This window comes from Triturus cristatus, chromosome 10 (genome assembly GCF_964204655.1).
Source record: "Triturus cristatus chromosome 10, aTriCri1.1, whole genome shotgun sequence".
NCBI lineage: Eukaryota > Metazoa > Chordata > Amphibia > Caudata > Salamandridae > Triturus > Triturus cristatus.
The window spans coordinates 1,210,062,275-1,210,074,430 of record NC_140593.1 but is presented as its reverse complement, the minus strand read 5'-3'; the positions used below and the strand labels follow the sequence as shown (position 1 = coordinate 1,210,074,430).

The window sequence follows — 12,156 nt, the reverse complement described above, 5'->3', positions numbered from 1 at the left end:
TTGCCGAGGTGATTGCAATAAGGAAAACCATCTTGATAGACAGTCTCAAGGGACACTTATGTAAGGGCTTGAAGGGAGAACCCATAAGATAAGTCAAGACAAGGTTTAAGTCCCATTGAGGCACAATAAAGGGAGTAGGAGGAAATCTGTTTGTGAGGCCCTTGAGAAATCTAAGCACAATAGGTGATTTGAATAATGAAGGCTGGTCCGGCAAGCAAAGGAAAGCCGACAAAGCCGATAAGTATCCCTTTACAGTGGCCACAGCAAAGCCTTGCTGGGCAAGAGAAAGGGCAAACTGCAGAATGTTAGACAGAGGAGCCTTCAAAGGATCAATTGACTTCTCACCACACCAAAGTACAAATTTAGACCACCTATAAGAATAGGTCAGGACTTGAACCGACTGACCGCGAAGGGAAGGGAGGAAGGCATGAGCGCCAAACGAATCGCCCGCAATTCCAGAAGGTTGATGTGAAGCAACCTTTCCTCTAGAGACCAAAGACCCTTGATCTCCAGATCCCCAGATGAGCACCCCACCCTAAAGAGGATGCATCCGTAATCACTGTGGCCACCGATGGAGGTAGATGGAAGGGCTTTTCTTGAGACAGATTGCCCTCCCCGCTCCACCAAGACAGATCCGCCGCAGCTTCTCTGGAGATCCTCACAGACTCCCTGAGATCTCACTTGTGCTGATGCCACTGCCTGCGGAGGCACCACTGGAGTGCCCTCATGTGCCAGCGTGCATGGTTGACCAAGAGAATGCAGGAAGCGAACAGACCGAGCAGGCGAAGGACCTTCAGAACTGGAACAAACGCTCCATTGTAAAACAAAGGAATAATTTCCAGTATGTCGAGAATCCTTTGAGGAGGAGGGAATGCTCGACACACAGTAGTGTCCAGTACCGCACCTATGAACAGGTTGCGCTGAGAGGGCACCAGGTGAGATTTGGGCACATTTAGCGAGAAACCCAATTTGAACAACAGCCGAGCCGTATCCTGCAGATGATGTAGCATCTTCTCTGGCGACTCCGCTTTGATCAGCCAGTCGTCCAGATAGGGGAAAACCGAGATCCCCGACCTTCTGAGATGGGCTGCCACCACTGCCATCACCTTCGTGAAGACTCGGGGTGCAGTAGTAAGACCAAACAGCAGGACCGCAAACTGATAATGTTGCGACCCTACCGTAAACCGGAGATACTTCCTGTGCGACTTCAGGATGGGGATGTGGAAATACGCATCCTGCAAGTCGATCGACACCATCCAGTCCTCCTGATTCAGCGCTTGAAGAACCTGAGCCAGGGTGAGCATCTTGAACTTCTCTTGCTTTAGAAAAAGATTCAAGATTCTGAGGTCCAATATCGGACGCAATCTGCCGTCCTTTTTCGGAATCAGGAAATACCGGGAGTAGCATCCCTGACCCCTTTCCTGCTCTGGAACCACCTCTATCGCACCTTTTTGGAACAACTTCAGGACTTCCTCCTGCAGGAGAAGACGTGGCCCTCCGAGCAAGCCCCTTGACAAGGAGGGTAATTTGGCGGGAATTCCCGAAAGGGAAGGGCGTACCCATTTTCTACAAGATCCAGAACCCAGAGATCTGTGGTTACATATTCCCAATCTTGTAGAAAATGGGTAAGCCGGCCCCCCCACAGGACCAAGATGATCCGGAATGGCGGATCTAGGGCTGCTTTGCGGTGGTGGGAGGGGCTGAGGAGGAGGAAGAGGAGGAGAGTTGACGGCCACGTGTGCGACCCCTAATTCTACCTCTGAATCCTCTAGACGAGGAACCTTGCTGCTGCTGTTGCTGCTGCTGGGTCTGTCTGTAGGATCGAAAGGATGCCCTTCCGAACCCTCTGTACCTTTTAAAAGACCCCCTCGACTGGGACTGAAGGCCCAGAGACTTAGCCGTTGCCTTGCTCTCCTTGAAACGTTCAAGAGCAGCATCTGCCTTTTTGCCAAACAGGCCAGATCAATCAAATGGCAAGTCCAACAGAGTCGACTGCACATCCTGGGAAAACTCAGAAGACTTCAGCCACGCACTCCTCCTAGTGGCGACAGAAGATCCCATGACCCTTGCCACTGAATCCGCCGTGTCCAGCCCACTTTGGATCACCTGGCGTGCTGCTGCCTGGGCATCAGTCAAGATTTCCTGAAAACCAGTCCTATCCTCCTCAGATAGTTTTGGCGCCAGCTTTTTAGCAGAATCCATAAGTGCATGTACATAACGTCCTAAAAGGCATGTGGCATTCGTTGACTTCAGAGCCATGCTGGCCGATAAAAAGACCTTTTTGGCGGATTGATCCAACCTTTTAGCCTCTCTGTCCCCCGGAATCTGAGGAAAAGCACCCTTGGATTTCCCTGAACAAGCCACCTGAATCAACAGGCTCTCAGGTGATGGATGCGATGTCAAGAATTCAGGGTCCCCTGGAGCTGCCCTATACCTCCTAGCAACCGTCTTGGAGACTGCAGGAGCAGAAAAAGGCTTACACCACACCTCCAACACAGGGTCAATAATGGCCTCATTAAAAGGTAACAAAGGTTCAGAAACTGCCGTAGGAGAATGTAACACCTCAGTCAAAATGTTTGATTTAAACTCCGTTGTTGGCAACTGGAGATCAAGCAGTTCCGCAGCTTTTCTGATTACCGCATGATACGGAGCCACATCTTTGGAGGGTTCATCAGACGGAGGAGTAATCTCCCACTCAGGAGACAAATCCAGCCCACTAGCTTCCTTAAGCTCCTCGAACACTTCATCCGACTCCACCAGCTCTCCTACCTCCGCTTCCTCCAGAAGGTACCTCCGCTCCTCAATCACCATCTGAGCCTCCCTTCTGGACCGAATCCGTACCAGCGGCGTCGGCGGCGGCGCCGTGTTCGAATCAGACGGCGCCGGTGCCGGCATCGAACGTGGATCCGCAGGAGCAGCCGGCGTCGAACGAGGTCGAGCCGGCGCCGGTGAAGATGAAAGCGGCGTCGACATCCTCGGCGCCAGTAGATGCCAAGACGGCGTCGCCGGAAAGAACGGCATAAAGGGGGCCTGTGGATAGAATTGCCGCACCCCCGAAATTAAACGCCATTGGACCCATCGGACCCGCGGGTGCACCAGTGGTGTACATGGCTCTAGCGAATACCCCGTACATGGCATTTAAATAATGCGAGGGGTGCCTGAGCTGGACCAGGGAAAGCAGGGTACTGGTCAGTCATCACCGGACTCAGGCCAACCGGCGCCGACGGTGGAATCAACGGCGTCGCAGGCTCACCCGGGACTTGAAGATCTTCAACCGGGGCCGGAGATGGAACCGGAGCCGGAGATGGAACCGGCCTCTGAGTCTGAGCTGGCGCCGGAGAAGCCGGAGTCAGGGAAGCCACTGGAGAAGAAGGACCAGAAGGCGAATCCGGCAGAGGAGAAGGAGACACAGAGTCCCTCCGACGTCGAGATGGCGACTTCGGAGCCGAACTCTTGTCCGAGTGGCGTCGAGAAGAGTGCCTCCTCTTCTTGGCTTGCGAAGCATGCCCCGAAGTCGACTTCGATGCCGACCCCGACCTCGACCTCTACTTCCTTCTTCCGCTCTTCTCCTTTTTCATCCTTGCGATGAAGAGCTTCGCTTCCCTTTCCTTGAGAGCCTTCGAACTCATCTTGCGGCAACTGGAACAACCATCCACATCGTGGTCAGAAGACAAGCACCACACACAGTCCTCATGTGGATCAGTGATCGACATATGTTTGCCGCACTCACGACAAGGCTTGAAACTCGACTTCCTTGTCGACATCCTTGAAAGAGAAACAGAGAAAATCCAGAGATAACACAAGTAACAATGAACCTACCAACAGCGATTCCCGAAATCCGTTGGCGTCGACGGCGCGGAAAAAAGGGAACTGACGTCATCACGCCGACGAGGTCTTTTTATGGAGCCGGTGACGTCAGCGAAGTCGCGAGCGGAGCCGTGCCTCTGTGACGTCGTCTTCGACCTCATCGGCGTGGACTGCTACAAAAGTTTCCGAATGTTGCTGGCGCAGGGGATATTCATAAGGTGAGGAATCCACTGGCAGATGTATCCATCAGAATACCTCATTGATAAAATACTATGAAGCAGGTTTCATGGGAGAAAACTATCCAAAAAAGGTATTATGGGGTCCATGCATGCATCGGGGAATTATTTTAGTGTTTATGACTATAACAGAACCTATGCGTCAGAAAGAGCATTTGCAAAGTTAAGTATTTGCTCACCAGATCTAGCACATTTATTGTGAGGCGATGTGCTCATGATAGCAGTAATGTCATCATTAACAGTCTAAGAGAGCCAATGGCTGAAGTAGGCTGACTCATTGCTATCTGTTGTATGCTATATTGGGCAGAAACAAAATGTGACTAATAGCTAAACAGACCAATGGATGAAGAGGAATGACCCAAAGACCTAGCATATATGCATGTACATACATATATACATATTTTATTCATGAATTTTCCTCATTACATGAGGATGGCAAAAAATCTTAACCTGTCTATGGGCCAAACTTGAAAATAACCTTTATGATTGACGTCAGAGGTACAGTGTTGCGACTCTACTTGTATTACAACTGCTTTAGAGTGCCGGTGCCACAGAGAGGACTAGAAAATGCCTTCAGCCCAAAACAATGCAGCCACTTTAAGAGTTTTGTAAAGAAACCCAGCGTTAGAGTCACATTTAAATGCTAAGGCATCTCCCCTTAGCCCTGCTGATTACATCACCACCAATCAATTCAGCCTAGTAGACAAGCATGTTTCTGCATTGTAAGGTTGTAGCACAGACAGCTGGATGAAAACGATGCGAGGGGGAGCCGGACCCAAAAGTGCCATAATCAACATGAAGGTTATTTTCCTCCGACCCTGTTCTTCTGCAACTATTTCTTTCCCTCAAAAACTAGAAATGCTCACAAAGCCAGGTTTATAGAAATGGTTAGAAGCTACTTGTCTTCACTAATACTTACAAAAGGATGCGGATAGCAGACAGCGCTGCATAGGGTAAGTGCCTCTGAGAAGTTAAAGCTGCTGCTATAACGCTGGTGGTGTGTGTTTGAAGACTTCGGAGTGCTTCTATTTCTTTGTGTTATATCTTCTGGAATATGGGTTTATGCTTCATGATGTTGATGTGGTGGACGCATATTGGGAAAGTAGAAAATCTGCACCCACATTTGAAATAGCCAAGGTCTGCAGGGCCAACATAATTAATCTTCTGAAGTGGCTTCATAAATGCCTAGATGAAGTGGCATTGAGTACTTAAGTCTTTGGCTTTGAGGTGATCAGCACTGAAGGAACTTTTGACTGAAACAACTTTATTCACAACAATGACATTGCAAATGATTCCATGTACCAAGAAAAAATTCAAACAATTGCCATCAAACTAGATTGTACATTGGTGTGGATGGCACAGAGATAATGATGGGTGGCATAGTCCTTGCACATAGCCAAAACATCTCCCACACATCGGGGTCCACCATTCAACAACTACCTCTGCTTCACAGACTATCTACACAAGAGGTCATCCAAGTATTCATGTTCATTGGAGCACCCAATACTGCTAAATTATTTTTCTAATATAACAATTGTTCTAATTTTAGGTTTGTGTTTAACTTCAGTAAAAGACTAGGACTTACCAACAGCCCTGAAGAGGCATGCCCCATCTTCTTTCATTTGTTTAATAATGAAGCCCTTCTTCTCTTCCAGAGTCTTTTCAAAACGTGTTTCCTGCTGAATACAAAAGCAAAATACATTAGAAAACTCACACTAACCAACAAAGAAAGCCATAATAGGTGTCAAGTATGTTTAACGGCTGAGGGGAGTGGAATGAGAAAGACAGCCAGAAGAAAGGTCAGATCACTCCGTATCACAGTTTGCAGATTATCGTTCACAGGATTGTGGTTCAGACCCAAACACAGGATGTTTTATATTGTGAAGCCTTGATAAAAATCCAATTAACATGGCAGAGTAATGAAGCTGGGCCCTGTGGAACACGGCAGAGAACAGGTACTCCATTGGGAAGCATATAAAATGCACCAGATGAACAAGTTACTTACCTTCGGTAACGCTTTTTCTGGTGGATACAGTATCTGCCTGTGGATTCCTCACCTTGTGAATATCCCCTGCGCCAGCATTCCACGGAACTTTTCTTCCCCAGCATTCCACGTCGACGTGGGCGACGTCACAATACATCGGCTCCGCACGCGACTCCGTGCGACGTCATCGGAGCCATAAGAAGCCCACGTCGGCGTGATGACGTCAGTTCCACCCATTTTTTCCGTGCCTTCGAGGCGAACAGGTGAACCAACGACAATCCCAAGTATACACAGTATATAGAAAAACCAATACATATACATAGCATACAAAACAAAGGAATGCTAATCAAACAAGCATTACCTACAAATGTACAAGAGAAAATATAAGCATTTCAAACAAGACCAATTTCATGGTATACAAAAGGTGGACAACGGGGAGGCGGGTGGGTTGGTGAGGAATCCACAGGCAGATACTGTATCCACCAGAAAAAGCGTTACCGAAGGTAAGTAACTTGTTCTTCTGATGGATACATCTGCCAGTGGATTCCTCACCTTGTGAATAGATTCCCACAGCAGTCCCCACTCCCGGAGGAGGGTGTCCACCTTCCTATACCAGAAAGTCTTGCAAGACAGAGCGCGCGAAGTGGCCCTCCCTCCTCATCTCAGAGTCCAAGCAATAATGCTTTGCGAAAGTATGGAGGGAGGCCCAAGTCGCGGCCTTACAAATATCTGCCACAGGAACACCCCGGGCCAGAGCAGATGTTGAAGACTTAGCTCTAGTAGAGTGAGCACGAATACCCTCAGGAGGAGTCTTACCAGCCAAGGCGTAGCAGATCTTGATGGTCAGTATAATCCACCTTGACAGCGTGCGCTTGTGCACCGCTCTACCTTTAGAACGACCAACGTAGCCAATAAAAAGCTGGTCATCAACACGAAAGTCCTTGGTCCTGTCCAAATAAAAACTCATAGCCCTCTTCGGGTCAAGGCGATGGAGTCTTTCTTCTTCTTTGGAAGGATGAGGGGGTGGATAAAAAACAGGGAGGGTAACAGACTGCCCCAAATGGAAAGGAGTAACAACTTTTGGCAGGAAAGCAGCCCTGGTCCTGAGAACCATCCTTTCAGCATGCAAGGTAAGAAAAGGAGGTTTGGAACTAAGAGCTTGAAGCTCACTTACCCTCCTTGCCGAGGTTATGGCTACAAGAAAGACCACCTTAAAGAACAACAGCCTCAAAGGACAATTATGAAGAGGCTCAAATGGGGACCCCATTAAAAAGGTTAAGACAAGATTAAGGTCCCACTGAGGCATTACAAATGGAGTAGGAGGAAACATGTTTGTAAGGCCCTTGATGAACCTCAGAACAACCGGAGATTTAAATAACGAAGGTTGATCTGGAAGGCACAGAAATGCCGACAAGGCCGAAAGGTAGCCCTTAACCGTGGCCACCGCACAGCCCTGCTGAGCCAAGGAAAGAGCAAACTGAAGCACATCAGAAAGATGAGCCTTTAAAGGGTCAATGGACCTCTCTCCACACCACTTTACAAACTTAGACCACCTGTAGGAGTATATGGACTTGGTGGAGTGTCGCCTGGCCGATAAAATAACGTCCACCACATCAGGTGGGAGAGAGAAGGAACTCAGGTTGCCCCGTTCAATCTCCAGGCATGAAGGTGTAAGCTCTGGAGGTGGGGGTGTAGAACCTGCCCCTCCGACTGCGAGAGGAGGTCTGCCCTCAGAGGGAGACGGAGCGGAGGGCACGAGGAGAGGTGGAGAAGATCTGTGTACCACACCCTTCTTGGCCAGTCCGGGGCGACCAATATGACTTGGGCCCGGTCTTGGCGAATCTTCCTCAGAACCCGAGGAATCAAGGGTATGGGAGGAAACGCGTAAAGGAGTCGTGAGCTCCAACTCAACTGAAACGCGTCCCCCAACGCCCCCTGCATCGGATACTGGAGACTGCAGAATGACGGGCAGTGCGCGTTTTCTCGGGTGGCAAACAGGTCCACCCAAGGAGTCCCCCACGTCCGAAAGACGTGACGAACCACCTCCGGATGGAGCCTCCACTCGTGGTCGGCGGAGAACTGCCGACTGAGACTGTCCGCACGCACGTTCAGCACCCCGGCCAGATGATTTGCCATCAGACAAATCCGATGATCCTGAGCCCAGGACCACAGCCGCAGGGCCTCTCTGCAGAGACAAAGAGACCCTACCCCTCCCTGTTTGTTTATATACCACATCGCGGTCGTGTTGTCCGTCAGGACTTGAACTGACTGACCGCGAAGGGAAGGGAGAAAGGCCTTGAGTGCCAAACGAATCGCCCGCAATTCCAGAAGGTTGATATGAAACAACCTCTCCTCTGGAGACCAAAGACCCTTGATCTCCAGATCCCCCAGATGAGCCCCCCACCCTAGGGTGGAGGCATCCGTTATCACTGTGGCCACCGATGGAGGTAGATGGAAAGGCTTTCCTTGGGACAGATTGCCCTCCACGCTCCACCAAGACAGATCCGCTGCAGCTTCTCCGGAGATCTTGATCGACTCCCCGAGATCCCCGTTGTGCTGATACCACTGCTTGCGGAGGCACCACTGGAGCGCCCTCATGTGCCAGCGTGCATGGTTGACCAACAGAATGCAGGAAGCGAATAGACCGAGCAGGCGAAGGACCTTCAGAACCGGAACAACCGCTCCACTGTGGAATAAAGGGACCATCTCCTGAATGTCGAGAATCCTTTGAGGAGGAGGGAATGCTCGACACACAGTAGTGTCCAGTACTGCCCCTATAAACAGGTTGCGTTGAGAGGGCACCAGGTGAGACTTGGGCACATTGATCGAAAAACCCAAGTCGAATAACAGCTGAGCTGTCACCTGCAGATGACGCTGCACCATCTCTGGGGACTCTGCCTTCAGAAGCCAGTCGTCCAGGTAGGGGAAAACCGGAATCCCCGACCTCCTGAGATGAGCAGCCACCACTGCCATCACCTTTGTGAAGACTCGAGGTGCAGTAGTAAGACCAAACGGGAGGACCGCAAACTGATAATGCTGCGACCCAACCGTAAAACGGAGATACTTCCTGTGCGACTTCAGGATTGGGACATGGAAGTACGCGTCCTGCAAGTCGAGCGACACCATCCAGTCTCCTTGCTGCAACGCTTGAAGAACCTGCGCAAGGGTCAGCATCTTGAACTTCTCCTGTTTCAGGTAAAAATTCAAGATTCTGAGGTCCAGAATCGGACGCAATCTGCCGTCCTTCTTGGGGATCAGGAAATACCGGGAGTAGCATCCCTGACCCCTTTCCTGCTCCGGAACCACCTCTATTGCGCCCTTCTGAAACAAAGCTTGAACTTCTTTCTGCAGGAGAAGCAGGTGGTCCTCCGAGCAATAACCTTGGCAAGGAGGGTAAGGGGGAGGAAACTCCCGAAAGGGAAGGGCGTACCCAGTCTCTACGAGGTTCAAAACCCAAAGGTCGGTTGTAACAGATTTCCAACCCCGTAGAAAGTAGGACACCCGACCCCCCACAGGTCTTACATGATCCGGGATGGGGGATCTAGGGCTGCTTCCCTGAAGCGTCATTTGGAGCAGAGGAGGAGGAGGAAGAAGAGGGGTTACGACCAGAACCTCTCCGACCCCTTTGCTTCCCTCTATAGGAACGATAGAGGGGATTTTGCTGCTGTTGTTGCTGCTGTTGTTGTGGCTGTCGGAAGGAGCGAAAGGATGACCTTCCGAATCCCCTAGCCTTACGGAAAGTTGAACCTCTCACAGGAACCTGCAGACCCAAGGACTTCGCCGTTAACCTACTGTCCTTAAAACGTTGAAGAGCAGAATCTGCCTTCTCCCCAAACAACTTTTGTCCATCAAAGGGCAGATCCACCAGTGTGGCCTGGACATCTGCAGAAAACCCTGAGGAACGGAGCCAAGCTTGTCTCCTTGCGGCAATGGACGACCCCATAATCCTCGCCACAGAGTCCGCCGTATCCAGCCCAGACTGGATCACCTGCCTGGCAGCTGCCTGAGTGTCCGCCACAACCTCCATGAAGGACGACTTATCCCCCTCAGGTAACTTAGGGGCCAGAGTTTTTATAGAGTCCATCAGGGCATGAACATAACGCCCCAGCAAGCACGTAGCATTTGATGACTTCAACGCCATACTTCCTGAGGAGAAAGACTTTTTGGCCGCCTGATCAACTTTCTTTGACTCCCTATCAGCAGGAGATTGGGGGAAAGCACCCGAAGCATGTTTAGAACATGAAGCCTGCACCACTAGGCTCTCCGGAGAAGGATGCGCGGATAAAAAATCCGGGTCTCCTGGCGCAACCCTGTATCTCCTTGCCACCTGCCTGCAAACTGCTGGAGCTGACAGAGGCTTCTTCCACACCTCCAACACTGGTTCCAAGAGAGCCTCATTGAAAGGTAGCAAAGGCTCCGAAGCCGACGTCGGGGAGTGCAACACCTCTGTGAGCAGATTGGACTTGTACTCCACAGAGGGCAGCTGCAGATCTAACAACTCCGCGGCCTTCTTGATCACAACATGGTAGGGCGCCAATTCCTGTGGTGGAGAAGACCTTGAAGAAGCATGCTCCCACTCCGGGGTGGTATCCAAACCACTTGCTACCTCTATACCTCCAAACTCATCTGAAGAAGAGTCGACCTCACCTTCTTCCACCTCAGCACGAAATCTTTCCTCCTCCAAAACCCTTTGGGCCTCACGCCTCGATCGATTCCGGGGAGCCGGCGTCGTCGACGTCGTACGCGGCGTCGGTGGAGCCAAAGGCATCGGCGTCGGAGGCGCCACAGGTGGAGTCGACGGCGCCGGATGCGGCGTCGATGGAGCCGGCCTCGGCGTCAAAGAAGGCTCCGAAGATTGACCATCCATCCGAGGTCGAGCCGGATTCCCAACCGGCGCCGGAAACTGCCAAGAAGGCGCCATCGGCAGAAAAGGCAGAAAAGGAGCCTGAGCGTATTGCTGCGGCACTCCCAGAGAAAATGCCATCGGACCCACGGGACCTGCTGGTGCTCCGGATGGGAAGGATGCTCTCTGAAAAATGCCATACATGGCATTCAGAAATCCCGAAGGATCCGTACCTGGAGCCGGGAATTGGGGATAAGGAACTGCCCCTGTATCCTCCTGTGGAGCCACCGGCGTCGGCTCCTCCGAATCCTCCACCGGAACAGCGGAGTCATCAGGCACCGGGACAGACTCTTCCTGCTCCTGCTCCACATCAGATTCCACCCGACCCGGAGTCGAAGCCTTGGACGGCGCCGGCGACGGCGTCGGGGAACGAGCCAGAGTCCGCTTCGGAGAGGGAGACTTCGAAGACTTATCCGGAGAAGGCGAAGGAGACAAGACCTTGCTCTGACGTCGACGAGGCGAAGCCGACCTCGACCTCTTAGACTTCGAGGACCGACGCCGAGAAGAATGCTTCCTCTTCTTATGGTGCTTCTTCGACTTCGACGACCTCGAAGTCGAAGACTCCCGCCTGGACTTCTCCTTTTTCCTCCCTCTCTTCTCCTCACCGATCTTCTTCATGAAGAGTTTGGTCTTCCTCTCCTTCAGTGCTTTAGGATTCATGCTCCTACAGCACCCGCACTCATCCACATCATGATCAGAGGAGAGACACCATAAACAATTCTGATGCGGATCCGTCATGGACATCAGGCCTCCGCACTCCCTACAGGGCTTAAAGCCCGACTTCCTCGTCGAAGACATACCGATTTTAACAAGAATACACCACTAGACTACAAAGTATCTAGAGAGTACTGGGAAAAAACCGTTGCGCGTCGACGGCGCGGAAAAAAGGGAACTGACGTCATCACGCCGACGTGGGCTTCTTATGGCTCCGATGACGTCGCACGGAGTCGCGTGCGGAGCCGATGTATTGTGACGTCGCCCACGTCGACGTGGAATGCTGGGGAAGAAAAGTTCCGTGGAATGCTGGCGCAGGGGATATTCACAAGGTGAGGAATCCACTGGCAGATGTATCCATCAGAAAATAGTAAGCATTCAGAGCACAAACCAGTAAGCATTAGTTTATTCTACAACTAACCTTGTTACTAGGATGCTACATGTTTTAAAAAAATGGTCTGGTCAGAATCCTCCAAGTGGTCATGACTCGACAGTAGCCACGGAATCAAATA

At 51.1% G+C, this 12,156-nt stretch overlaps 1 protein-coding gene across 2 annotated transcripts in view; it reads right to left on the bottom strand.

Annotated features, from left to right (window-relative positions):
* Nucleotides 1–12,156, bottom strand: part of OTUD5 (OTU deubiquitinase 5) — a 559,146-nt gene that overhangs the window by 465,332 nt on the left and 81,658 nt on the right. Inside the window, exon 2 of one of the 2 annotated variants that reach the window (XM_085629705.1) lies at nt 5,629–5,722. In XM_085629705.1, coding sequence (XP_085485831.1) covers nt 5,629–5,722 — 94 coding nt within the window. The remainder of the gene's footprint in view (nt 1–5,628; nt 5,723–12,156) is intronic. The other variant, XM_085629706.1, reaches the window with a different exon arrangement.